We start from the raw sequence: 25770 nt of genomic DNA, 5'->3' as shown, positions 1-25770 counted from the left end.
ACAAACAAAAGTCAAGTACATAATATAAATTAAATATACATAACAAATGATAACAAGATTCTTAAGACAGTCACTGAGGTGCCCATACTGGACATCAGATGAGAACCATTTTCAGTTAAGCCCAATTTTTGTTAATTGTGAGTGCAACTATTTATATGTACTCGGTAAGTAAATATGCATAACAGGCGGGCCACAAAGAGGATTAGTTCTATGCAACTAATTGTTTCACATTCTTTAAATAAAGTCTTTATCTTTATTGTTATTATTATTATTATTGACCTCTCCACTGTCCTAAGTGGTTAGAGCATCCAACTCCAATGAGGGAGGTCGCAGGTTTGAACCCTGGCCAAGGCATTAAGAGGTTAGTGTTAGGACTGGTCAGCCTGGTGACAGGAGAATGCGACAGGTGGGTCATTATGCTACATGTCTGTGGCATGATGCCCCAGTACTATGACAATGCCAACATCATTGAAAAATGACTGAAAAATTGTTAAAGCTATGCTAAAAATCCAAATCACAGATACATTATTAGACATCATAAGAAGTCTTTTACTGAAAACCCATGCTGATATGACTATCCATTCTGAGAAGTAGTGACAAGAAGATTTACAAGGTTGCCATATTGGATGCCAGAGCATAGCCATTTTGATTTAAGACCAACTTGGCTATAGATGAATGCCCGTGTAAAGTTTCAATGCAATCTAAATTATTTACAAGGAGTGGCAATAACAAACTTGTGCTAACAAACAATCACACAACCAATTTCTGGTCTATGACCTGCAGAGTCAAAAATGAATCTTCAGAAAATTTATTCAAAGTAGAGCTATATTCATGAAACCTTACAAGTGTCATTATCTCTTGAGTTATTTCCTTGCATAATAAATCTTACAATTGTAAGTAGCATTATATCTAAATATTACTGTCATAAATACCATTATGTCTCAATATTATTATTGTATCATTATGTCAAAATATTACTACTGTATCATGTCTAAATATTGTTACTGTATAATTGTATCTAAATATTACTACTGTATTATTATGTCAAAATATTATTAATGTAAGTATCAATATATCTAAATATTGTTACTACAAATATCATTATATCTAAATATTACTACTTTATCATATCTCAATATTAGTTCTGTATTGTTATCTCTAAAAATTATTACTATATTGTTAGACTGAAATAATATTACTGTAAGTATCATTACATCTAAATATTGTACCTACAAGTTTCATTATATCTAAAATTACTACTGTATTATTATGTCTAATTACTACTGTAAGCTTTATTGCATCTAAATGTTATTTGTGTCATTATTTCTAAATATTACTTCTGTAAGTATTACATCTGAATATTACTACTGTAAATATCATTGCATCTAAGTATTACTGTTGTAAATATCATTGTATCTAAGTATTACTACTGTAAATATCATTGTATCTAAGTATTACTACTGTAAATATCATTGTATCTAAGTATTCTAAATATTACTAATGTAAGAATCATTATATCCAAATATTATTAAAGTATTATTATGTCTAAATATTATTACTGCATCATCATGTCTAAATATTATTACTGCTTTGTTATGTCTAAATATTATTACTGCATCATTATGTCTAAATATTAGTACTGTGAATATTGTATCTAAGTGCTACTACTGTAAATATCATGCCTAAATATTGCTACTGCAAAAATCATTATGTCTAAATAGTATTATTGTATCGTTATGTCTAAATATTATTACTGGAAGTATAATTATATCTAATTTAATAAATTTGAATTTTATGCTGAAGCTTCTTGCTCATTTCTGTAAACAGATTCTAAGTGTTCTACTAGTCCTATAAAATGAAATTTTCAACTAGACCTATGAACTGAATTTTCAACTAGTCCTATAAATTGATTTTTCAACTGGTCCTATGAACTGAATTTTCAACTAGTCCTATGAATTGAATTTTCAACTAGTCCTATGAATTGAATGTTTAAATGTGTTCAAGATGTACTCCACTTGCATAAACGACATACCTGCAATTTTAATATTTAGACCAGCATCAAGCAGAAGGTTTTCTGCTTTGAGATCTCTATGTACAACATGTCGACTGTGGCAGTAGGACACAGCAGCTACTATCTGTTTGAATTTCTTCCGTGCATCCTTCTCATTCATTCTTCCATGTGCTACAAGGTGATCTGAAACCAAAAAAATCCAAGTTAAATTCTTGTTCTCAATAAAAACTTCAAACAAAGTGACCAACCAGTGTCTCATAATCTCTGATCTCCCTGAATTGACTAAAACATGCAAGTCAATGTCTCATAATCTCTGATGTCCCTGAATCAACTAAAACAGGCAAGTCAATGTCTCATACTCTGATCTCCATGAATTGACCGAAATAGGCAAGTCAATGTCTGATGTCCTCTGATGTCCCTGAATCGACTAAAACAGGCAAGTCAATGTCTCATACTCTCTGATTTCCCTGAATTGACTAAAATCAGCAAGTCAATGTCTCATACTCTCTGATTTCCCTGAATTGACTAAAATAAGCAAGTCAATGTCTCATACTCTCTGATGTCTCTGAATTTACTACAACAAGCAAGTCAACATTTCATACTCTCTGATGTCTCTAAATTGACTAAAACAGGCAAGTCAATGTCTCATACTCTCTGAACTGACTAAAACAGGCAAGTCAATGTCTCATACTCTCTGATGTCCTCGAATTGACTAAAACAAGCAAGTCAACATCTCATACTCTCCGATGTCTCTGAATTGACTAAAACAGGCAAATCAATGTCTCATACTCTCTGATGTCCCTGAATTTACTAAAACAGGCAAGTCAATGTCTTATACACTCTGATGTCTCTGAATTTACTAAAACCAGCAAGTCAACATCTCATACTCTTTGATGTCTCTGCATTGACTAAAATAGGCAAGTCAATGTCTGATATTCTTTGATGTCTCTGAATTTATTAAAACAGGCAAGTCAATGTCCCATACTCTCTGATGTCCCTGAATTTACAAAAACAGGCAAGTCAATGTCTCATATTCTCTGATGTCCCTGAATTGACTAAAACAGACAAGTCAATGTCTCGTACTCTCTGATGTCCCTGAATTGACTAAAACAGGCAAGTCAATGTCTCATACTCTCTGATGTCCCTGAATTGACTAAAACAGACACTTCAATGTCTGGTACTCCCTGATGTCCCTGAAGTAACTAAAACTGACAAGACAATTTCGGATATCCTTTGATGTACCTGAATTGACTAAAACAACAACAGTAAGCATACACAGCTACTTGTAAATAGATAAAGAGCTGAAAACAATACACAGCAGTCCCTCAAAATAAAGACTTTGTTTATAGTGGCTGCCCTTTTAATAGCATATACAGTCAAAGATCCAATTTAACTGTATCAATGCTACCAGCACAATCTAACTTTATGTCCTACCTAATAAGAACCAATACTAAAGTCATTTATAAATACCCTTTTTGCATGGTTTTCCTTTGCTATAATAGTCAATAATAATGTGGCTTCAAATATTAAATACCCCTTTTGGAATACTTTTTCTTTTTTTGTATGGGTTTTCTTGGCATTAATAGCCAACAATAATAACGTGGTTTCAACTGATTAAATATCCTTTTTTTGTATGGGTTTTCTTTGCATAAATAGCCAATAGTAATGTGATTTCAATGGACAAAATACCCTTTTATGGCATGGTTTGTTTGTTTTGTTGCACTAACAGACAAAAATAATAGCATGATTTCAAATGATTAAATACCAATTACTGCATGGTTTTTCCCTACACTAATAGGACATAGCCTTGTTTTAAGATTCCTTGGTCACTTATATAGTACACGTTCAACTAGTTTTTTTTACCCAGTTTGTTGCAGTTGTGGGCTTAACGCCATTTTTCAGCACATGACAGACTACACTGTACAATGCAGACAAGATGGCAGACTATAATGTACATGGCAGACATGATATCTGGTGGACGAAGAACCCAGGAAAACATCAGGAAGAAACACATGCTCACATGAAGCTACTAGCAAGCTTTCTCACATACATGTATCCATGCTGGATGAGCCCAATACTTGAACTCAAGCAACAATTAGTTCTTCTGGCTCTGGATGAGCACCTCACCATGAATTTGATTCTGAGGACCATCATGGATATTCTGGCCAGAAAGTAGTCCCAGTTTGACCACCAAATCAGTTCATGGTAGAAATCCTGACCTAGAGATCTAAGCATTCTGAGGATCCCATAGCAGTTTCCAGTTTGTCGGAGAAATTGGAGAGGGTAGAAGTGCAGTCTACTGAGGGGAGCCAGGTTCAATACAGAGCTCAAGGTCCTCAAAAGAGAAAAAAATAGATGATCCAACAATGTTGTCTTGGCTCTCATTGCTTCTAACTAGGTCAGGATCCAGTCTGCTCTGTCCCACAGGACTAACCCAATGTCCGTGAGGCAATTCATCCCCATGTATACAAAATCTTGAGATAGAACCTATCTAACCTTTCTAGGACGGGTAATAGGTCCAGTCTGGTCAACACAAATAAATCAAGATCTTGCCTGGGGGACTCAAATTGGCCATTGTGGATCAACCAGTCATGGAAATACTGGATGACAGGGATTCCCAGTAACCTTAGGTGGGCAGCAACTACTCTCATGACTGTAATAAATGCTCTGGGTGTGGGAGCTAGACCAAATGGATGTTGTTGTTGGGTTTAACGCCATTTTTCAGCACATGATAGGCTATACATGGCGGCCAGTATTAATGGTGGAGGAAGAACCCGGGCAGACCAAATGGCAAGGTAAAATTGAAAGATTGCTCCATCCAAGGTGGACAAATTGTGATGTGGAGGTATGCATCCTACATGTCAATGGAAACTGCCACCATTGGGCCTTATGGCATTCCTGACTGAGACTAGTTTCCACCTTGATAGGTTCTTCAACACAAATTTGTTTAGGGTGGAAATGTCTGTAATACATTGGAACTTTTCTCACCCTTTGGAAATGAAGAAAATCTGGGAGTAGAAATCCAGAGTGGTCATGCAACACCTTCTCTACTGCACCTTTCAGCAGAAGGGAGTGCAACTAGAGTGCAATTGCAAAGGAGGTCATTGGAATTTGGGGTGGTTTTTTGGACTAGATCACATCCCGTGGGGGCAATCAGTGTGACCCCACTTCCTGGCCAATCTCGAATAGATAACAGCAGATGTGAGGGACCAATGTTGTTGGTGCCTGAGGTCTTGAGAAGACATAAAAGGAATGAGACCTCCTACTGTACTCAAGAGACTCTGCAAGTGTCCATAGCAGCATCCCTGCAAAGGTTTAAGCTCTGCTGAAAAAGCAGTGAACAAGGACAAGGCATGCCAAGATGTACTAGCCACTGTTCGCTGACTGATCAGTGGTAATGCCTGGACTGGTGACCCTGATATGTTTGTAAAACCTCCTTCCGATCATAAAAACATTGATGGTTGATTTTCCCTTACTGGGTGGCTGGATCCTATCAACAAAATGGGCTTGCGAAGCCAACAGGGTGCTGTTCCTCCCTCATTGGGTGGGTGGTTGAATCTCTGCTCTGTAAGAGTGCAGTCAGTGCTGCTCCTCCCTCACATGGGACATGACTGACTGCTTATTCCTTCTCTTGGGAGAGGTATCATGAGCCTTAAGCATCTCTGAAGAAACTGATCCAATCCTAGACTGAGACCTGAAGGCTTAGACCTAAGTGATGGATACTTTGCTCCCACCCATAAGACAGATCGCATGGGCCTTGATGGTCTCCAAAGAGACTGAACCAGTCTTGCTCTGATCCCACAAGGGACTCAGTGATGGATACCTTGCTAACTTGGAAGGGGCAATATGAGTCTAATGAGTTTCCAAAGTGACTAATCCAGTCTTGCACTGAGTGTTGAGAGGCTCTGTGATGGATCTTTTATGAACCCTTGCAAGGGGTTCTATGGGTCCTATGAATCTCCAAAGAGACTGATCCACTTCTTGGGAGAGCTATGGGTTTTACTGTTCCAAAAAGAGATTTATCCAGTCCTTCTCAGAGCCCCAAGGAGCTCAGTGATAGAACCTTGACCAACTTGCAAGTGAAGGGCCCAATGGGCCTTAAGTGTCTTTCACTTACACCATCGAGTCTCAGCAATGGGAGAAAAAATATTCTGAAGAGATTTGTATGCTTTTTTTCTCACCTTGTATGTACATCTGTGTTTGACAAGGTCTCAGATCTCATCCAACCATAGAGAACAGAAATAATCAATGTTCTTACACCACTAGTAAATGCCATGCAGGTGGAGTGTGAATCCCTGTGGGATTTCTTATGTCTCTTAGACAATGCTGAATAGAAAAACTGAAAACAAGAAAAAATCATGCATAATGAAAATAATGTGAATGTATTTGCATGGTGTCATGGAATTGTATGTATCTATCGTTTATTTATTATTTAGATTAAATACATGTACTCGGGTTTCGTTTCAGTGTACAGCCTTACCCAAGGATGGTTTATGTATATTGTATATTTTTTCTAAATGGTGAGTTTGATTCATCCCATGCTGCACAAGCAAAGTGCTATGATGGGAAAATTTAAGAAAAGTTTTGTCAGTAAGCAGCCAACTTTATGATGCGCAATCACCAGCTGCAGAGCTATGCGAATTAAATATCATTTTCCTATTTGTATTATAGGATATAATTGTTTTACTGACACATTTCTCTTGTATTTTAGGTAATTCTAACTTGTATCATATAATGCAATGTTATAGTCTGTTTCCTAGTTTACCAGTATGTAACTTAACAGAAAGATTATATTCGCAATAATGTTGTAGTTATTAAGGAAGAAAATGTGTTAAGCACTATAAGATTCTTGTCAGACAGAGGCTCACTTCTGAACCTGATTATCACCTTGCACAGTAATCCCGATAATATAATTTGTATAAAATAATCAACTCAAGTTTACAGTACATGATGTCGTTACATGCTGTTACACACGATGTGTCATTTGTAGTACACAAATTTGGTTATTACATTTTCAGCTGACTGATTGGTGATTGATTGGTGATTGATTGAGTGATTGATGACCGGTGACTGGTGAATGGTGACAGATGAATACCAAATTTAGTGCTGAAGGAGTGAAGGAGAGACGTAGTGATAGTTATGCTGTATCTCCATATATGCACTGTACTATAGGTGATGTTTTGCCATGGTGCTCATTTGGGTTGTGTTATACCCAGTGTGCTGCTGTCAGGAGGTGACGTTGGCCTGGAAGAAGATAAAGGTCATCACGTTGTGAAGAACCAAGACATCTGGACCAATGGGTCTGCAGAGAACAAGAGATTTTATGGATCTTTAAGCAGACCAGGAGGAGCAGACCATTTGTGGTGGCTCCTCAACCATTCAACAGCATTGGGATGGAGAAGATCTTTCTGATTTGTGTTCAACTCTGCAAGATATACGTCCCAATGTTCCATATTATATTTCACTATTTGAGTATAAACTAATCATAATTCACTATTTGAGAGAAAATATGTCATATCTTATTATTTGAGGGATCTATATCATTTTCGTGTGGAAAATGTAAATGTTTACATTAATCTTCTTTCCATTGTTTGTGTGGAATCACTCTGAATCATTAATCATTGAATCATTTTAATATTTAAGTTTTTTTCTGGCATATCAGTTCACATTTCATTTAAATCACAATACATTATCAGGTTTGTGCATATTTTGTTAAATATCCAATATTTGGATTTTGTCAGCACATGAATTAAGCAGTCTTTTTCACTGAATCTTTTCATAAATAAACATCATATTTTCATCACCATCAAAAGTGTTCATTATAATCTGACCCCAATCCAGTTATCTTCTTACACATGGAAGCTAGACTGAATGCAATTAAACAGCAATACTTCACCTGCCCAGTGAGTCTCTAATTAACATGAATCAAAACAACAAAATTTAAGTTTAAAATCAAATATGTCAGCAAACAATTATTATCTGATAATTAGAGATAAAGAAGAAAAAGCTAAGGAAAACAATATTTGAATTAAAGACAATTTTCTCCTTACAAAATGTAAATACACAAAGGAAAATGAGAGCTGGTGTAAGACCTTGCATGAGAAAAACTATAATGTAAAATTTGATGATCTGTATTTCGACAAAATAAATGCAAAGGAGGCTATATTCAGACTCGTTGGGACAGGGAGACTAAACCCTATTCAAAGATTGGAAAACAAAAAAGAAGAGATACAACAAAAGGTTACCCTAACTCCCTGTGTGTTCAGGTACAACCTAATGGCAAGATTAAGAAAAATGGCAATCAAAAATGCCAAAACCTATCAGAAGCTGATTAATATACTGTACACAAAAATGCAAAATTCACATGAAGTGACATCAATTTACCAGTGTATATTTTAGAACCATAAATTTGACAATGTCTGGCTCAAAGGGCTGGCAATTGGAATCTTCACAAAAATTAACCAAATGTAAGAATGAAGTATCATCATTATACGGACAAGGATATGCCAGCTCCACCACTGCAAAAGGTAATCATATTGCTGATATTAAAACAGATTCAGTTCAGCAACAAAATTTTTGTGACTCATTTGAAGAATAAAATTGCAAGAACATCTGCATCTTTCATTATGTAATACGTGTATGTGCAAACAGCTTTACAACAGGTTAAACTTCTGCATGGCAAATTTGTATACATGCTTTTCACAAGTGGGTGCGAATTTTTAGCTCTTCTGCATGTGTTACTATACTTAAGTAACAGTTGCTTTTAATGATTCTGAGCTGTAAGTTTCCTACAGCTTCGTCTTAAGTTTTTAATTCTCAAATGTTTATTTTTATATAGATTCATACAAATTTATGTGAAACAGTATATGGTGATGGTATGTGTATATGATTTCACTATGTAATGAATGTATGTATGTATGTATGTATGTATGTATGTATGTATGTATGTAGTATGTATGTATGCATGTATGTATGTGTATACATGCATGTATGTATGTATGTATGTATGTATGCATGTATGTATGTATGTGTATGCATGCATATGTATGTATGTATGTATATATGTATGTATGTATGTATGTATGTATGTATGTATGTATGTATGTATGTATGTGTGCATATACAGATGTAAGTAGGTAGGTAGGTAGGTAGGTAGGTAGGTTTATGCATGCCATTCATACAATAAAAATGTTACTCTATGAAAATGTATACCTGTTAAAATCAATTTTTTTTTCTTCATTCCTGTATGTACCACTGATTTGATTACGTGCAATGTGTGCTTGTATTTTGTCTAGCTGTATGAGTAATCCTGAATGTTATTTGAATTATTGATTTAAATACTTGGTGCTCAAAAGAACATGTGTTTTTTGTTTTATGTATAACCGGTAAGCACTGACTTTATATAATGACTACTTTAACTGCACTTAAAATGTGACTGATGAATTGCAAAAAGGACGATAATCATAAATCTATATCATGGCATGGAATTAGATTACATCCCAATGTTCTTTTTGATCTTCTTTCTGGTATAAAATATTTTGGTTACGGGATATAGACCAAAGAGTTGAGTTAAGGCTGTTTCCAGTGTTTTAATTATATTGAAACAAAACTGACAAGTTAATGGCACAAGTCCTACCAGGACTGAGAAAATAAAAGTCTTACACCTTGTTACAATGACCACACAATACTTTTGTTTCTTACTGGAATAGAGGAAATGAGGAAAGGGTAAGGAAATGCCCCTGTTTACTGGAAATGGGGAAATAAGGAAAGGTAAAGAAAACGCTCTTGTTTATAGAAAAATAGTATAGGAAGGAAGGGAGAGTACTGATCTACTTTTCCGTGAAGACCATTTTAGAATTAAATAAATAAATAAATGTTGTGGATCAATGACAATGTAAAAAAGAATATGGAAGATTTGCTCCATGTTTAAAAGTCATAGTCCCACATGTACATACATTTTGTTTTCATTTCTTAGATTCCTGTCTTTTGTAAGAAGTGATAAAATATTGTGCAAAAAATAAACCCAGTAGATGTAAACAATTCTTTTTATACATTTTTTCAATGGCTATTTATTATTACTTATTACTTCTTTCCATCCATTAGTCTATCAGTGTGTGTGTGTGTGTGTGTGTGTGTGTGTGTGTGTGTGTGTACATACATACATACATACATGGTTTCATACATACATACATACATACACACATACATGGTTTTAAATAATTGCACATCAACATATTTCTTCACAAAAAGTTTATACAAATAAAACTTAGGTCTGATAAACATCTGGAAGGCAAGCATGCAAAACAATTCAAACAAACAGAAAAAAGAGTTGGTGATTACTAAAATATGCCTATACATTCAGAGGCCTAAACCCCACAAAAGCTTCAACCACTCGGAAACTTGATCCCTTTTCTCTCACATTGGTTTGATGTTGGATTTAGTTACCACCTTTCTTATCAGATAAGTCACAAGGGGGGGGGGGGGAAATCTCTGACATAAAGAACAATCCATGTCTGTAAGACAGCCCAGTCTCCAAAAGGTCTGGGAACACCCAAGAAAGGGCAGGTGCCATTAAGTGTAAGCATAGCAGTTACAAGTAGTGGAGCACTGTATGTTTGTGTTATGAAGAAAATAACATCATCTCAGAATATTGCTATATGCTAAAATATTGCTATATATAATGAAATCGATTATAGAGAACTCCACATAAAGGACACATCATAAGACACAAACACCTTTTGAATAACTCTTATTTTAATGTGTATATAAAGAAAACATAAACATAAAGAACAAACTAAGTGTCGTTTATAAATTCAGCAGGTTTTAATGTACATAACCCAAATGCTAATCCTGACAAATGATGAACTGAATTTACAATGCTGAAATGAGAAATGAGAAATCAAAGATGGCTTCTAATCACTCTGCACAACTGCCATGAAGTATGCACCTTTGCTATCTGGCAATTTACTATAAAGTTCTGGATATTAACCTTATGCCCGTGAACTTAATGTGCATGTATGTGTGTTAAAAGCTTGACAAAACAGTTCCAAACATTTGGCCAATTAAGCACACCTGGCATTAGTCTCTGTCACTGACAATCAAACCATACCTGGAATGAATTACACTGAAAATAAAAACTGATTGATACCTAATCTCATTTAAAATCAAAGCTAATATAAATTTGGAAATAATCTTGAAAATCAAAGCTGGTGTAAATCTGGAGTTAATCTCTGTCACTGAAAATCAGAACTGATATAAACTTCAAATTAATCAATCATTGAAAATCAAAGCTGATGTAAACCTGGAGTTAATCTCTGTCACTGAAAATCAAAGCTGATGTAAATCAAAGTTAATCTGTCACTGAAAGTCAAAGCTGACATAAACCTGGAGTTAATCTGTCATTGAAAATCAAAGCTGACGTAAACCTGGAGTTAATCTCTGTCACTGAAAAATCAAAGCTGATGTAAATCGGAGTTAATCTCTATCACTGAAAGTCAAAGCTGATGTAAACCTGGAGTTAGTTGTCTCTGCCAGTGAACATTTTTGCCAACTGAAACTTTTATTCTAGATTAATTTGCAGAATGTAAAAAAAAAATATTTTAAGCTTGAGCTTAAGTTGAAACAATATCTATTCAAGAAAACATCTTCACATACAAAGCAAAATGATGCAATGTTTGGAGATTGGGTACAAAGATGAGATTTTGTTAAAACTTTTGTGCCTCAATTCCATGCTGCAAAATTGCAAGAATGCATCGGCATGAATTTAATTCTCTTATTTGGGATCTTTTTGTCTAAAACTATGATTCTCAAAAACCACTATATTGGCTAAAACATTTTTGGTAAGGAAGCCAAGCAACATTTATAACAATATAGTCCCAAACAGTTCAAGTATGTCGTGTCTACATGTGCTAAGTTTATTGTGCCATAAACATTTCCTATGGTAAGAATCAAAACAGTACATGTGTTCCCTCTGTACAATTATTTATCTATTCAACTCTGAAAGACTACTGAAGCTGTAAAATAAATTTCTAAGGTTAATTGTAACCGTAAAGAAAAATTTTCCTTTACATGTCTGTTTTGTCATTATTTCCTTTACATATCTGATTTGTCATTATTTCCTTTACATGTCTGTTTTGTTATCATTTCCTTTACATATCTGTTTTGTCATTATTGCACAGCAAACTATTCATCAACACCCTTGAACTCTGAAATTAAGATTCACAAGATTCACAAGACAGAGTACAAAAAAACTCAGAATGTTGTTTGAAAAACTAAATGGAAATTTATGATACTTCAGGGGTTTTCTATGCACCAAGTTTTAAAAAATGTGTGTCGTCACTTCAAGGAATAAGAAAACATCATATCTTTTAAGCATTCAATGAAAACAAGCTAACGTATTTGAACACGCCTCTGTAAACATATCAATATTTGACTGCACTTACAATAATTCCCATTGTCAGTCAACTAGTACTGACTTTTGAAATAGTTCCCAAGTCAGTGGGTTCTAGTCAAATATGACATTGGTTACCTTTATCACTGCTGAAAGAAGCATTTCTTTCTCATCCATGCTTATAAAGCTCTTGTTTTTACAATACTTTGACACACTTACATGTTCTGACAATAGGTTCCACTTTACTATGACACTCATATGACCTGATAGTAAGTTCCACTGTACTATGACACACATGGCCTGTCAATAAGTTCCACTCAACTATGACACATTTACATGGCCTGACAATAGGTTACACTTTACTATGACACTTAACATGTCCTGACAATAGGTTACACTTTACTATGACACACTTACATGGCCTGACAATAGGTTACACTTTACTATGACACACTTACATGGCCTGACAGGTTACACTTTACTATGACACACATGTCCTGACAATAGGTTGCACTTTACTATGACACACTTTCATGTCCTGACAATAGGTTACACTTTACTATGACACACTTACATGGCCTGATGATAAGTTCCACTTTACTATGACATACTTAGATGTCCTGACAATAGGTTCCACTTTACTATGACACACATGTCCTGACAATAGGTTACACTTTACTATGATACACTTAACATGTCCTAACAATAGGTTCCACTTTACTATGATGTACTTACATGTCCTGACAATAGGTTCCACTTTACTATGATGTACTTACATGTCCTGACAATAGGTTCCACTTTACTATGATGTACTTAGATGTCCTGACAATAGGTTCCACTTTACTATGGGGGGGGGGGTCTGCTCAATATAGTCATCTCTGTGAATGAAATACTGAAAACCCATAACATATTAACAGTCTGCTGACTGGTTTCAATCTTGAGAGAACCAGCCAACAGAATTATGTTCATGCCAACTGGTATAAAACTCGAGAGAACCAGACAACAGAATTATGTTCATGCTGACTGGTATGAAACTTGAGAGAACCTGACTCTAGAATTCTCCTGATGTTGACTGGTTTAAGTCTTAGGAGAACAAGGCATTAAAATACTGTTCATATTAAAAGGTTTAAAACTTAAGAGAAGTGAACAAGACTCGAGTATTCAAGACAATTCCACATACTTATTATTTTATTACATTTTATACAGATGAAACATTTCATGACTGTAATGTTTAATATCAGCCTCTTTTATAAGCTGGAATACACAAGTTACATGTACTAAGCTACAAGCATGTCTATTATGGTTCAATTGGTTTGGTGGCACAGAAACACAATTTTTTGTTGTTGTTGTTCTAGGGTTTAACGCCTTTTTTCAGCACAAGATAAGCTATACATGGCGGCCAGTATAACTGGTGGAGGAAGAACCCTGGAAAACTCAGAGAAGAACCACCGACCCATGAGGCGCTACTGGCAGGCTTTCCCACATACCCATGCTAGCTGAGCCTTGGACTCAAACCCACGCAGACAGAGATGATATGGTAGTGATCCAGAATGGTGAGCGCTTTAGACCACTCGGCCACCCTGGGCCCCAGAAACACAAATAGGTTATTATGTGAGAAAGCAATTGTAGATGAGTGTCTTGCACAAAGACACACCACAGTAACAGACGCAGGCTAATCTGATGGTAGGTTTTGAAAAAGCAGCCTTTCAGTCATCATGGCTTCAGTCTCCTTTAGCCATCTTCTAAAACATGCAGGATGGTGCATCAGTTCTATTATACTATGCTTTACATTGAGGTCTATTATACTATGCATTACATTGAGGTCTATTATATTATGCGTTACATCGGGGTCTATTATATTATGCATTACATTGAGGTCTATTATATTATGCGTTACATCAGGATCTATTATATTATGCATTACATCGGGGTCTATTATATTATGCATTACATCGGGATCTATTATATTATGCATTACATCAGGGTCTATTATACTATATATTACATCGAGGTCTTTTATACTATACATTACATTGAGGTATATTATCCTATACATTACATCAGGGTCTATTATACTATGCATTACATTGGGGTCTATTATACTATTTATTACATTGTGATCTATAATAATATGTGTTACATCAAAGTCTATTATATTATGTGCTCAGTATACTTAATGTATTTAAATGAAAACAAGGAGAGAATGGAGATTCTCTATCTATCAAGGGTCTCAAGGAAGATGGGGAGACAACAACTTTCTTCCCTCTTGAAAGCAAGTTTATTTATTATAATTATTACTGTAAAATAGCTAAACGATGAATTCTAGTCCAGTCAATGTATATCTTATGTTAACAATCACAGTTTGACAGTTCTGTACACTTAAGGTGGTTCAATGACCATTTAAATCAATACAATAGGAGGGTTTAAACAAGGGCTGTCTTAGGTGCTTTGATTGTTCTGATTATATTAACTAGGTTGACAACAGCTTTCGTACAAACAGGGCAAAAACTCGTGACATACCTTATCTACCCTCACAGTTAATTCAATCTGAAAATAAATATTTAAGTTTCTGCACTGTGGTGAAATAGATTCAAAAGTTGGGTATCTCAGCTTTGTGCTAGTAATAATGGCATTTAATTCTTACCACCTGATTTCAAAGTACATACAGCATATATAATTTACATATCATTTTGGATCCAACATCTACACAAAGAATCCTCTGGAGGAGCAATTGGTGTTTGGTTGGTGCAATTGTTGTATTTGTATTGGAAGTGTGTCCCAAACAAATCTATTTCATACATCTGCCATGCCCTGCTCTTGAACTGATTCAATCCATTTACCAGATTTCATATCATAATTGAATAGCACAAACCATTTAATTGTGAGAAACTTGGCTTGATTTGAATGGCTCTGAGTACCCTGGCACAGTAACCTGCCTAAAGTACAAGCTTAAGTCCATATGTGTAGGTCCAGGTTCTTTCATCTTCGTAATAAATGCAAATATTCCATATTTAAAATGGGTTCATAGCAGGTATTATACAGGAGGGGAGGCAGGTCCAGTCAATCTGGAATTTTATGCTTAAGTACAAGGATACCATCGTGCCTCACTAAAGTATTCCCTCATTATATCACTGTTCATGAAAGCATACGAAATCACATGATGCCTCACTAAAATTTCCCCTATTATTATGCTGTTATTGAAAGTAAATGTGAGGTAACATTAAACCCACATTCAAGTGCTCCCTCATATCACTGTTCATAGGTGCACAGGAACTCTCGTGCTACCTCAATAAAGTGTTCCCTCATTATAATGCTGTTCAAGGGAGCATATGTGACATCACATGGTACCTCACTAAATTGTGAATTAATATAGGCACAGACAATTAATTCAATTCTCATTGTAACGTTAACAGTTAACCAAAATACTTCTGTAATAAAATCAGTAATATTATCTTTTATATGATTTGTCAGAGAGGAAGCTTATAAGATGATGAAAATGATATGCTACATGCCTAATTTTGACAAATGTTCCTTGTAGGTAGCCACTATTAAATTTCAGCCCAGTGATATGAGATCTCCCCATCTACATCCAGTAGTAACTGTGTGGTAATAAAAAAAGAACTGGTTTTAGGTCTAAGCCTACTAATACATACAGTTACACAAACAAAGGCTTCTGAAGCCTTAAGATGTAGCAAAAATGGCTAAAGTTTTATATCTATGAAGGTCTGGCATGAAGGCCACACTAACACAGGCTTTAGTGACACATTTTTCAAGATGGCTGTAATGAAGATGAGCTATGTATGGTATACTGAACCTCTGATACGTATAATCTGAAATCATATTTAAGAAGACAATTACATTTTCACCAATTTTTCTTTCAACTGTATTCTCCACCCTTGGTCCCATATCATATGAGCTATCAGCTGTAATTCCAAGGTTTCAGAGGCAGCTGAAGTAATATTCCATAGATTGTCATTATATTAATGCCAACAGTAGTATGTCTACTACAAGAAATACTCACAAACCATACACAATAAATGATTGAAAAAAGGGAGTAGAGACGTGATGTGTTGTGATTTTGATTTTTAACATAGCTTTAACAATCTTTCAGTCATATCGCTACAATGTCTGCAATGTGGCAGTTTACAGTGATGTCTAGCACTGGGGCATCATGCCGCAGACATGTAGCATGATGTCCCACCCAGTCACATTATCCTGACACAAGGCCAACCAGTCCTAACACTAACCTCTTAATGCTGAATGCCAAGCATGGCAGCTGTTAGTACCATTTTTGTAAGTCTCTGGTATGACTTGATCGGGGATAGAACCCACGACCTCCCGCATCCGAGGCAGACGCTCTAACCACTAGGCCACCAGAGCGGTAGGGAGTAGAGACAACAGAAGTTGAAACTCCTAGCTCCATGTCCAAAGCAGAAATCGAGGCCATCCTCAAGGTACATGTATTTATTTTCAATATGAATGAGGAAAAACTCAAAAGGATTAATAAGCAGGGAGCAGAGTTCCAAAGATATAAGTAAAGAGATATCAGCAGAGATTCAAATCACTAAGGTAAAGTTATATCAGAGAAGAAAGATACGAAAGAAGTGAAAGGAATCTGATGAGATATGCAAGCAGTGAAAAAGAAGATTACTGAGAGGACAGCTTTGATTTTCAATGAGAAAGGATGGCTTTGCTTCAAAGTTAAAAGCTGACACAACTGCAAGCACAGATTGAGAAGAATGAGAGAAATAAATGAACAAGAGTCCCTTGAAGGGAATGATGCTCTCCTAGGTAAAAAGAATTTCCAGGAATTCAATATAAAGATCATATCTTCCTTTTAAATGCCAAGCGTTGAAACAATCTCTGATAATATTCTGTCATAAGATTTTCACATAAGCTGCTGTAGTGAACATCCTGGATGTTACAGTGTCACCATTTTCATTTATGACAAAGCAGACACCATTGGAAGTCTTTTGGTCAAAACCCCTCATCATAATCATCATTCAGTCAGTCAGAGAGTTATAAGATTTTCATGACAGCCAACATGGCAGCCATATTGGATGTATGACTGGCAACATTTTTATTTAGGACCAACTACGTGTCATAATAAGTATACTGGTGAAGACCCATCTATTTGGTAGTAGAGATAACAATATTTTCAATATGGCCACCATGCCATATTGAGGCTTAGTCATTTTCATTTAGGATCAAGTAGACACCACAAGAACTCGTGTGATGAAAATCCATGTCAAAACAACTTTCCTTTAAGAAGAGTAGCAAAAAAAAATGCTGATGACAGCCCCATACTGAACGTCAGATCAGCACCATTTTCAATCAAGATCAACAAAAGAAATCTTTTAGCAAAAAGCCCATGAGAACACAACCATTCATTTAGAAGAAGTAACAATAACAAGATTTTCATCCTGGCCACCAAGTCAGCCATATCAGATCCCAAAATCAGCAGTATTTCATTTAGGGCCAAGCAGACAAAAATGAGAAGTCCTGAAACAAAACCCTATGTCAGTATGACTTTCCATTCAGAAGTAGTAGCAATAGAAAGATTTTCTAGATGGCAGCCATATTGGAAGTCAGACTGGCACCATTTTCATTTAGGACCAAGCAGGCATCAAATCAAGTCTTTTAGTGAGCATACCATGTTGATACGATCAGGAGGAGTCAAGATAACAAGATTTTCATGATGACTGCAAAGGTAGAGATACTGGACATCAAATCTGCAACATTTTCATTGAAGCCAAGTATACATTAAAAGGAGTCTTCCAGTGAAAACTCCATGGTGACATGACCATACATTTATAAGTAGTAGCAATAATATGATTTTCAGGATGGCTACCATAGTGGCCATACTGGACATCAAATCTGCACCATTTTCATTTAAGCCAAGTATACATTAAAAGGAGTCTTCTAGTGAAAACTCCATGGTGATATAACCATACATTCATAAGTAGTAGCAATAACATGATTTTCAAGATGGCTACCATAGTGGCCATACTGGACATCAGATCTGCACCATTTACATTACTGCCCAAGCAGACCTCATAATAAGTCTTTTAGCAAAAACCCCATGCTGATATGATCATCAATTCAGGAAGAATAGCAATAGCAAGATTTTCAAGCTGGCTGCTGTGGTGGCCATATTGGAATTCAGATCGGCATCATTTTCATTTAGGACCAACTAGACATAAAAAAATAAGTCTTTAAGCGAAAACCCCATGCCGTCCACTCAGGAGTAGAGATAACAAAATCTTCAGTATGTGCAAACAGCACCACTGTCATCTTGGATAAACCAACCAGACCATTGGATGAATGTTTGTGTATTTCATGGCAATCCTCCAAGAAGCTTACGAGAAGTAGCAATAACAAACTTATGCTAACAGGCAGACAGACAACAGACCATCCCATTAACTCTTCTGGTCTATGAACAGTACAGCTAAAAATTACTATTAATGGAAAAACTGGAGAGGAAGTACAATCTTCTTATATATTGTGTTCATGAACAGTCTGATGAGAAAACGTACTGTTCCACATTTCTTGGCAACTTGATTGAATACAAAATTGTGAACTACATCTTTTTTTTGCAAAGCATACAAGCTACCACACAACAGAGACTCTTGAAAATCATGTTATTGCTACTACTTATGAATGGATGGTGATATCACCATGGAGTTTTCACTAGAAGACTCCTTATAATCATGTGTACTTGGCTTCAATGAAAATGGTGCAGATTTGATGTCCAGTATGGCCACTATGGTAGCCATCCTGAAAATCATGTTATTGCTACTACTTACGAATGTATGGTCATATCACCATGGAGTTTTCACTAGAAGACTCCTTTTAATGTATACTTGGCTTCAATGAAAATGATGCAGATTTGATGTCCAGTATCTCTACCTTTGCAGTCATAATGAAAATCTTAACATTACAGCACCCAAAGGAACCACTGAACAATTTTCCAGTTATGTCAATTGGTAGTGTTACCAAGTTCTGAGAATCTTGGGGACATGAGAAAGCATATTCTACCTGACCTTCCAGCCAATATAAAACAGGAACTGGTAAAACATTCAACATTGCATACAAGATTCTACCAAAGAATTAAGGTCTGACAATGGGAACATAAGGAATGAAATGAATTGGGCCAAAGATGTTTACTTTTTTATATTTATATTTATTAAAGTAACAGATTTATTATCTATATTTTATCTTTATCAGAGGAAAAAGACTCCAGGACAGTTTCTTCAGAACATGGAAGGACCAATAATTCCCAACTCCATTTGATTGAAGCTTTTTGTTCGGATTTTTTTTACGCTTTTTGTTTTTGTTGCATAAAACTGTAGTTCTGAATTTTTTCAGTTGCTCTGAGTTGCTTTTTAAATGCCGCTTTTATTTTTATTTCAAGTTGTAAGTAAATTAAATCAATTTTTAAATATAAAAATAATAATAAAAACAACAACAATAATAAGTACACTTTTACCTTGTAATACTTCTATTAACAACAACAAAAACAATTATAATAATAATAATAATTATTATTATTATTGGTATTTAATGCACTGTACTTATTCAAAAACCAAGTCCAAAAGTAGGTCAACCTGTATTTTGAGGTCACCCTGTACAAATTTTTTAATCCAAAGTGTATTACTACCAGGTTTGGTTTGCTTTGATTGGCTTGTTTTTTAATGGCACTTTTAACACATTATTGACTTTATAATGACAAGTAAATAGGAGCCAAATCCAATGACACATAAAGGCAGCTAACCCAGACTGACCTGGACCAGCGACTCTTCAATTACATGTCCAAGGCTCAAGCAAATGAACTATAGTTACTCCCTTCATGAATAAGAATTGGAAACATCTAACGAGCTATACAAAATAAGTACAGAAATTTATGACAATGAGTGATAGCAAATGTTCAATATCTCTAACATTGCTCCATTTTTATCATGAGGGTTATGATTTATAGAATATTCTTGATTATGTCATCAATATGTAATATAAAATGAACTGAAGCCCTAACAATCTGGACCAACTAAACACAGACACTCCTAGAAAGAATTTTAAAAAAAAATAAAGCAAAAGGATTGATGTATCATATACACTACACCAGTAAAACAACCAAGCTATACAGATAAAAGACATTCGACAACTGACAAGTTTTGTTGGTGTCGGCCTACCAAGGTTTTATATCAAGCAATTAATGTTTTCTCTTTTGTTAAATAGGAAATCATGTAGAATTAATTCAAATAACAGTCAGTGATATATGAATATAGTAAGTAATAAGCTCAAAGAAGTCAAGGTTGTTTGTCTGAACTTTTGTGAAAATGTGTAACAATCATCAACACCAAGCTACCTTGTACAAGAGAAAAGGTCATGGTAAATTAAAAGAAGGTCATGCTAAATTGTATTTTCTGCTTGTTGTTGAATCCTAACTTTTAAGACACAAATTACTACTTTGTGTTACACATGTTGTATAAGTTAAACATGTAAAAGCTGTGCTGTACCTGATGGACAGCCCTGGAACCTGATGTCAGGATTGACAAGCATGTCATGACTTGATGTATGCATTCTGTTTACATGATGCAAATGTGTTAATCAGAAAGGTGATGTCTCTTTCAAACTATAAACACTGACAGGTGTTTCCTGTTTTTCCCAAAACATCTTCTATTTCCATAATTTATATTTTCATCTCCATCTCTATCTCTCACTCTGTTACCAGAGTGACCACCTCTAATGATGCTACCCCTTCTGCACTGAAAAGCTTGCCTTCTGAAAGTGGTGGCCTCTCATGAGGCAAACAAAATGATAAAATATAGTTGGGCATGATGGCCTTTGATGACATGGTGCTTCTTCCTGAGAAAGGACTCTGAAGATGGGATCCAGTGTGTTTAACACACCTAAACACAAACAAAAGAGATAGATGTCTTTGAATAACTCAACAGAAGATCCAGGTCATCCATAACACAGTTTTTCATCTTGCTTGAAAATGATTGCAGAAGCAAACAAAGAAACATCAGACCCTGATTAATATGCAGTCTACTCGACATTTTCCGACCTCTGTTTAACTGATAAGTATGTTTATGCAATGAAATTTCATAAAAACTTTTTTCCTACATAAAACTATATGCTAAACACAGTCTTATATAACTATATGCTAAACAGTCTTATATAACTATATGCTAAACACAGTCTTATATAACTATATGCTAAACACAGTCTTATATTCCAACTCTAAAGGCTTTATTCGGATATGAAAATATCTAGATGAAGACGTACATCTCCAAGCTACTACCTCTCCGTATCCCTTTCAATAATACGTTTATGGTCCTATTTTAGTGCAAATTACAGGCAGATTTGGACTCACACATAAAGTGGATTACATCATTTCAGGCAAACTGTTTATGCCTCAGATGTGACAAAGCTTCTTTTGTTAGAACCTGAGTAAAAAATCTATGGCCTAGAGGAAAATGCTTAATCATGTATGAAAACGCCCATTACAGCACAAAACATCAGGTTTACCAAGGACAGCACCACCTAATACCACGCATCCAACATTGACATTTTATTGAAATTTTATCATGTCAGACAATTAAATTTTATTGTTGAGAGCAGTCAGATGTTTAAATATTCATGTTCTACCTCGCCTACCATCACTGTAATTAATGCATGCATGCATTCAAATGATAACACTATTCAATTCTAATGGCACACTCCAACCCTAGACCCCTAGAAATCATTCACTAAGCACCAGTATGTAAATTAAATCAGTCACTAAGCACCAGTATGTATAGGAAATCAGCCAATAAACATCTGATGTATCGATATGAAATCAGTCACTAAGTATCAAAGAAAAGAAAATCAGATCTAAGCATTAATATGTATAGGAAATCAGTCACTTAGCACCAGTATGTATATGAAATCAGTCACTAAGCATTAATATGTATAGGAAATCAGTCACTAAGCATTAATATGTATAGGAAATCAGTCACTAAGCATTAATATGTATAGGAAATCAGTCACTAAGCACCAGTATGTATATGTAATCAGTCTATGCACCAGTATGTACAGAAAATCAGTCACTAAGCATTAATATATATAGGAAATCAGTCACTAAGCATTAATATGTATAGGAAATCAGTCATTAAGCACCAGTATGTATCGTAAATCAGTCACTAAGCACCAGTATGTATATGAAATCAGTCTATGCACCAGTATGTATAGAAAATCAGTCACTAAGCATTAATACATACAGGAAATCAGTCACTAAGCATTAATATGTATAGGAAATCAGTCATTAAGCACCAGTATGCATTGTAAATCAGTCACTAAGCACCAGTATGTATATGAAATCGGTCACTAAGCACCAGTATGTATATGAAATCAGTCACTAAGCATTAATATATATAGGAAATCAGTCACTAAGCATTAATATGTATAGGAAATCAGTCACTTAGCACCAGTATGTATATGAAATCGGTCACTTAGCACCAGTATGTATATGAAATCGGTCACTAAGCACCAGTATGTATATGAAATCAGTCTCTAAACACCAGTATGTATAGGAAATTTGTCACTAAGCATTAATATGTATCATGTAACAATCTGGCATCAGGAATGTGTCACCAAAACACTGTATCATGATACAATTTGGCATCAGCAATGTGTCACCAAAACACTGTATCATGTAACAATCTGGCATCCGGAATGTTTCACCAAAACACTGCATCATGTAACAATCTGGCATCATCACACTATTGAGCAGACAAATAGTTCAGTGGCATGCTTGGATGCTGTCGAACAAGGTCAAAGACATGTAAACAAACTGAATTTTATGTCTTTATCTAAAAATAAAGACTTTAAAAGAGGTATCTGTTTCAAAAGATAAATACCTGTGCATTATGCAACATTTTTACATAATCCCCTCATAATGGAACATGGATTATTTAAAATTGCAACAGTGAAACAAGTATTCACCTTTTGAAATACTGCATTTCAAGTCATTATTTCATAAATCAAGCAGAAAGGCATTTAATGTATTTGTTTATATATAAAACCAACTCAATTCACATAAGAGTAGACAAAGATCTGCCATGATGTACTGTGATGCCAGATTAGGGCCTATACTGAATGCTCAACTAATGAATTTTTAAAAAATGTAAACCCTAATCTGGTGGGATATAATGCAGTGGTAAATATTGTTCCATGCTGTCTAAAACTGAATGCATATTTCATCCAGGTAAACAGTCAGTCATCAGTTTTGTCACTGGGACTTGGTACTGTGCAATAATTGAAGTGACACTATAACCCTCAGGCAAAGAAAAAGTACCCTTTCATAACATGAACTTTCAAGAAAATTGTAGATACAGGTCTGACCTACTGCATTCAGGATGTAACACTTTCCAGGAAATTAACTCCATGTTATTTATTATGTACAGTATGCAGGAGACTTTGTTACATACATGTGATCTCTACACTAGCATGGAAAACAACCACACGTATATAAAATAATAAATGCTTGAAAATACCGTAAAACACTATCATTGTTAGCCACCATTAGAAAGTTAGTATTCAGTACATTATATCATTCTTTCTACAGTGGCTATATGCACTCGCATCTGGCATTGGAAACTCTTGATCACAATGAACAAACTATTTGACATGCAAGGAGTGGGGCCCAGAGTGGCTGAGTGGTCTAAAGCGGTCACCGTTCCGGATCACTGCCATCTCACATCTGTCTGTGTGGGTTCTAGTCTCAGGCTCGGCTAACGTGGGTATGTGAGATAGCTTGCCAGTAGCTTCTCGTAAGTCGGTGGTTCTTCCCGGGGTTTCCCAGGGTTCTTCCTCCACCAGTTATACTGGCTAGCCATGTATAGCCTATCCTGTGCTGAAAAATGGCATTAATAATCCATACAATAACAGCTACAACATGCAAGGAAGATATTTACGATGTTAAGACTAATATAGAACTGATCCATACACTTCTGCCTCATATAAAGCATAATTAATCAATTTTCAAGTAATAGTTCCAGCAATCACAGCATATGTTTTCTTTAACTTGACCCAAAAATAGTCCAAACTTAAATCCTCACTAGGGCACAAATAAATTAACTCATGGGTTTGTGTGGTGTCAATTTTATGAAAATATTTCACTTGAACAATATTCATAACTGTAGTATAAATGTCACAGCAGTGAACATAACATGAGCTTGACATAACAAATCATTCAGGAATCCTCCGATGCTTTCATATCATTCATACACTATCTTTTCGTTGGTGGTACTTAGTACAGTCAATAAGCTAGGTTTTCTAAAGTCTGGACTTACACATTTTCATAAGCACAAGTTTTTCAGAATTCTTAATAAATATGTTCTGTATGTATATAATTAATATCTATCAAATAATTTTGAGCCTAAAATTTTCATGGACTTTTCCCTTAAGTACGAGACTACTACAATGTGTTGCTACTATATACTGTTAATCCAGTAATGCTGTTGTTGTTGTTGTAGGGTTTAACGCCATTTTCAGCACACGGTAGGCTATACATGGCGGACAGTATTAATGGTGGAGGAAGAACCCGGGAAAATCCCGGAAAGAACCACCGACCCACGAGAAGCTACTGGCAAGCTTTCTCACATACCCACATTCGCCGAATCGGAGACTTGAACCCACGCAGACAGAGGTGAGATGGCAGTGATCCGCAACGGAGAGCGCTTTAGACCACTCGGCCACTCGGGGCCCCAATCCAGTAATGCATTAGGTCATTTAAAATAAGTTCTTCATTACTTATCTTTTATACATAATCTACTCATTACATAACACAATATTCCTAAGTCATAACAACATGGTCACTCTAAAAAAATATGAAAAAGTTATCAAGTCTATGTTTCAAATAAATACATTTTATTTTAAGCTAAATCGTTAATAACTTGATTTTCTCCAGGGAAATAATCGTGAAAATTCACTAGAGTAAAATAATATCTATATTTTCTCACTGACCAACAATAAACACTAATAACTTTAGTACCAAGAAATCTGAAGTTTTTATCAGACATTTGCATAGTCTAGCAGTAAGTATGGCTGCTTCCCAATGATGACGAACTGAGTTAAAATAAAACAAGATGCAATTTTTTTTGTTAATGTGCTATTTGACTTTGATCTTGGAAGAAGAACTATGTTATTGTTTATATTTTCTGTGCAAACATGGCAGAACATAAATATTAAACCACTGACATCATGCGGGATTAAAATACAAATCTGCTATTTCAATCTGTTATACATAATGCAGGCCAATACATTTCAGCATAAAATAAAAAGAAACTTTGCCTGCCAAAAGTGAATAACGGATATATCTCATCTC

At 35.3% G+C, this 25770-nt stretch overlaps 1 protein-coding gene across 1 annotated transcript in view; it reads right to left on the bottom strand.

The window, feature by feature from the left end:
* LOC149796054 (serine/threonine-protein kinase SIK3-like) overlaps positions 1-25770 on the bottom strand; it is a 111711-nt gene that overhangs the window by 54348 nt on the left and 31593 nt on the right. Inside the window, exon 4 of the mRNA XM_089965975.1 lies at positions 2033-2194. Coding sequence (XP_089822101.1) covers positions 2033-2194 — 162 coding nt within the window. The remainder of the gene's footprint in view (positions 1-2032; positions 2195-25770) is intronic.

Source organism: Sinohyriopsis cumingii, chromosome 7 (genome assembly GCF_028554795.1).
Source record: "Sinohyriopsis cumingii isolate HCF-2022 chromosome 7, ASM2855479v2, whole genome shotgun sequence".
Classification (NCBI taxonomy): Eukaryota; Metazoa; Mollusca; class Bivalvia; order Unionida; family Unionidae; genus Sinohyriopsis; species Sinohyriopsis cumingii.
The sequence above is the reverse complement of the archived record's forward strand: the minus strand, read 5'-3'. Positions and strand labels throughout refer to the sequence as shown.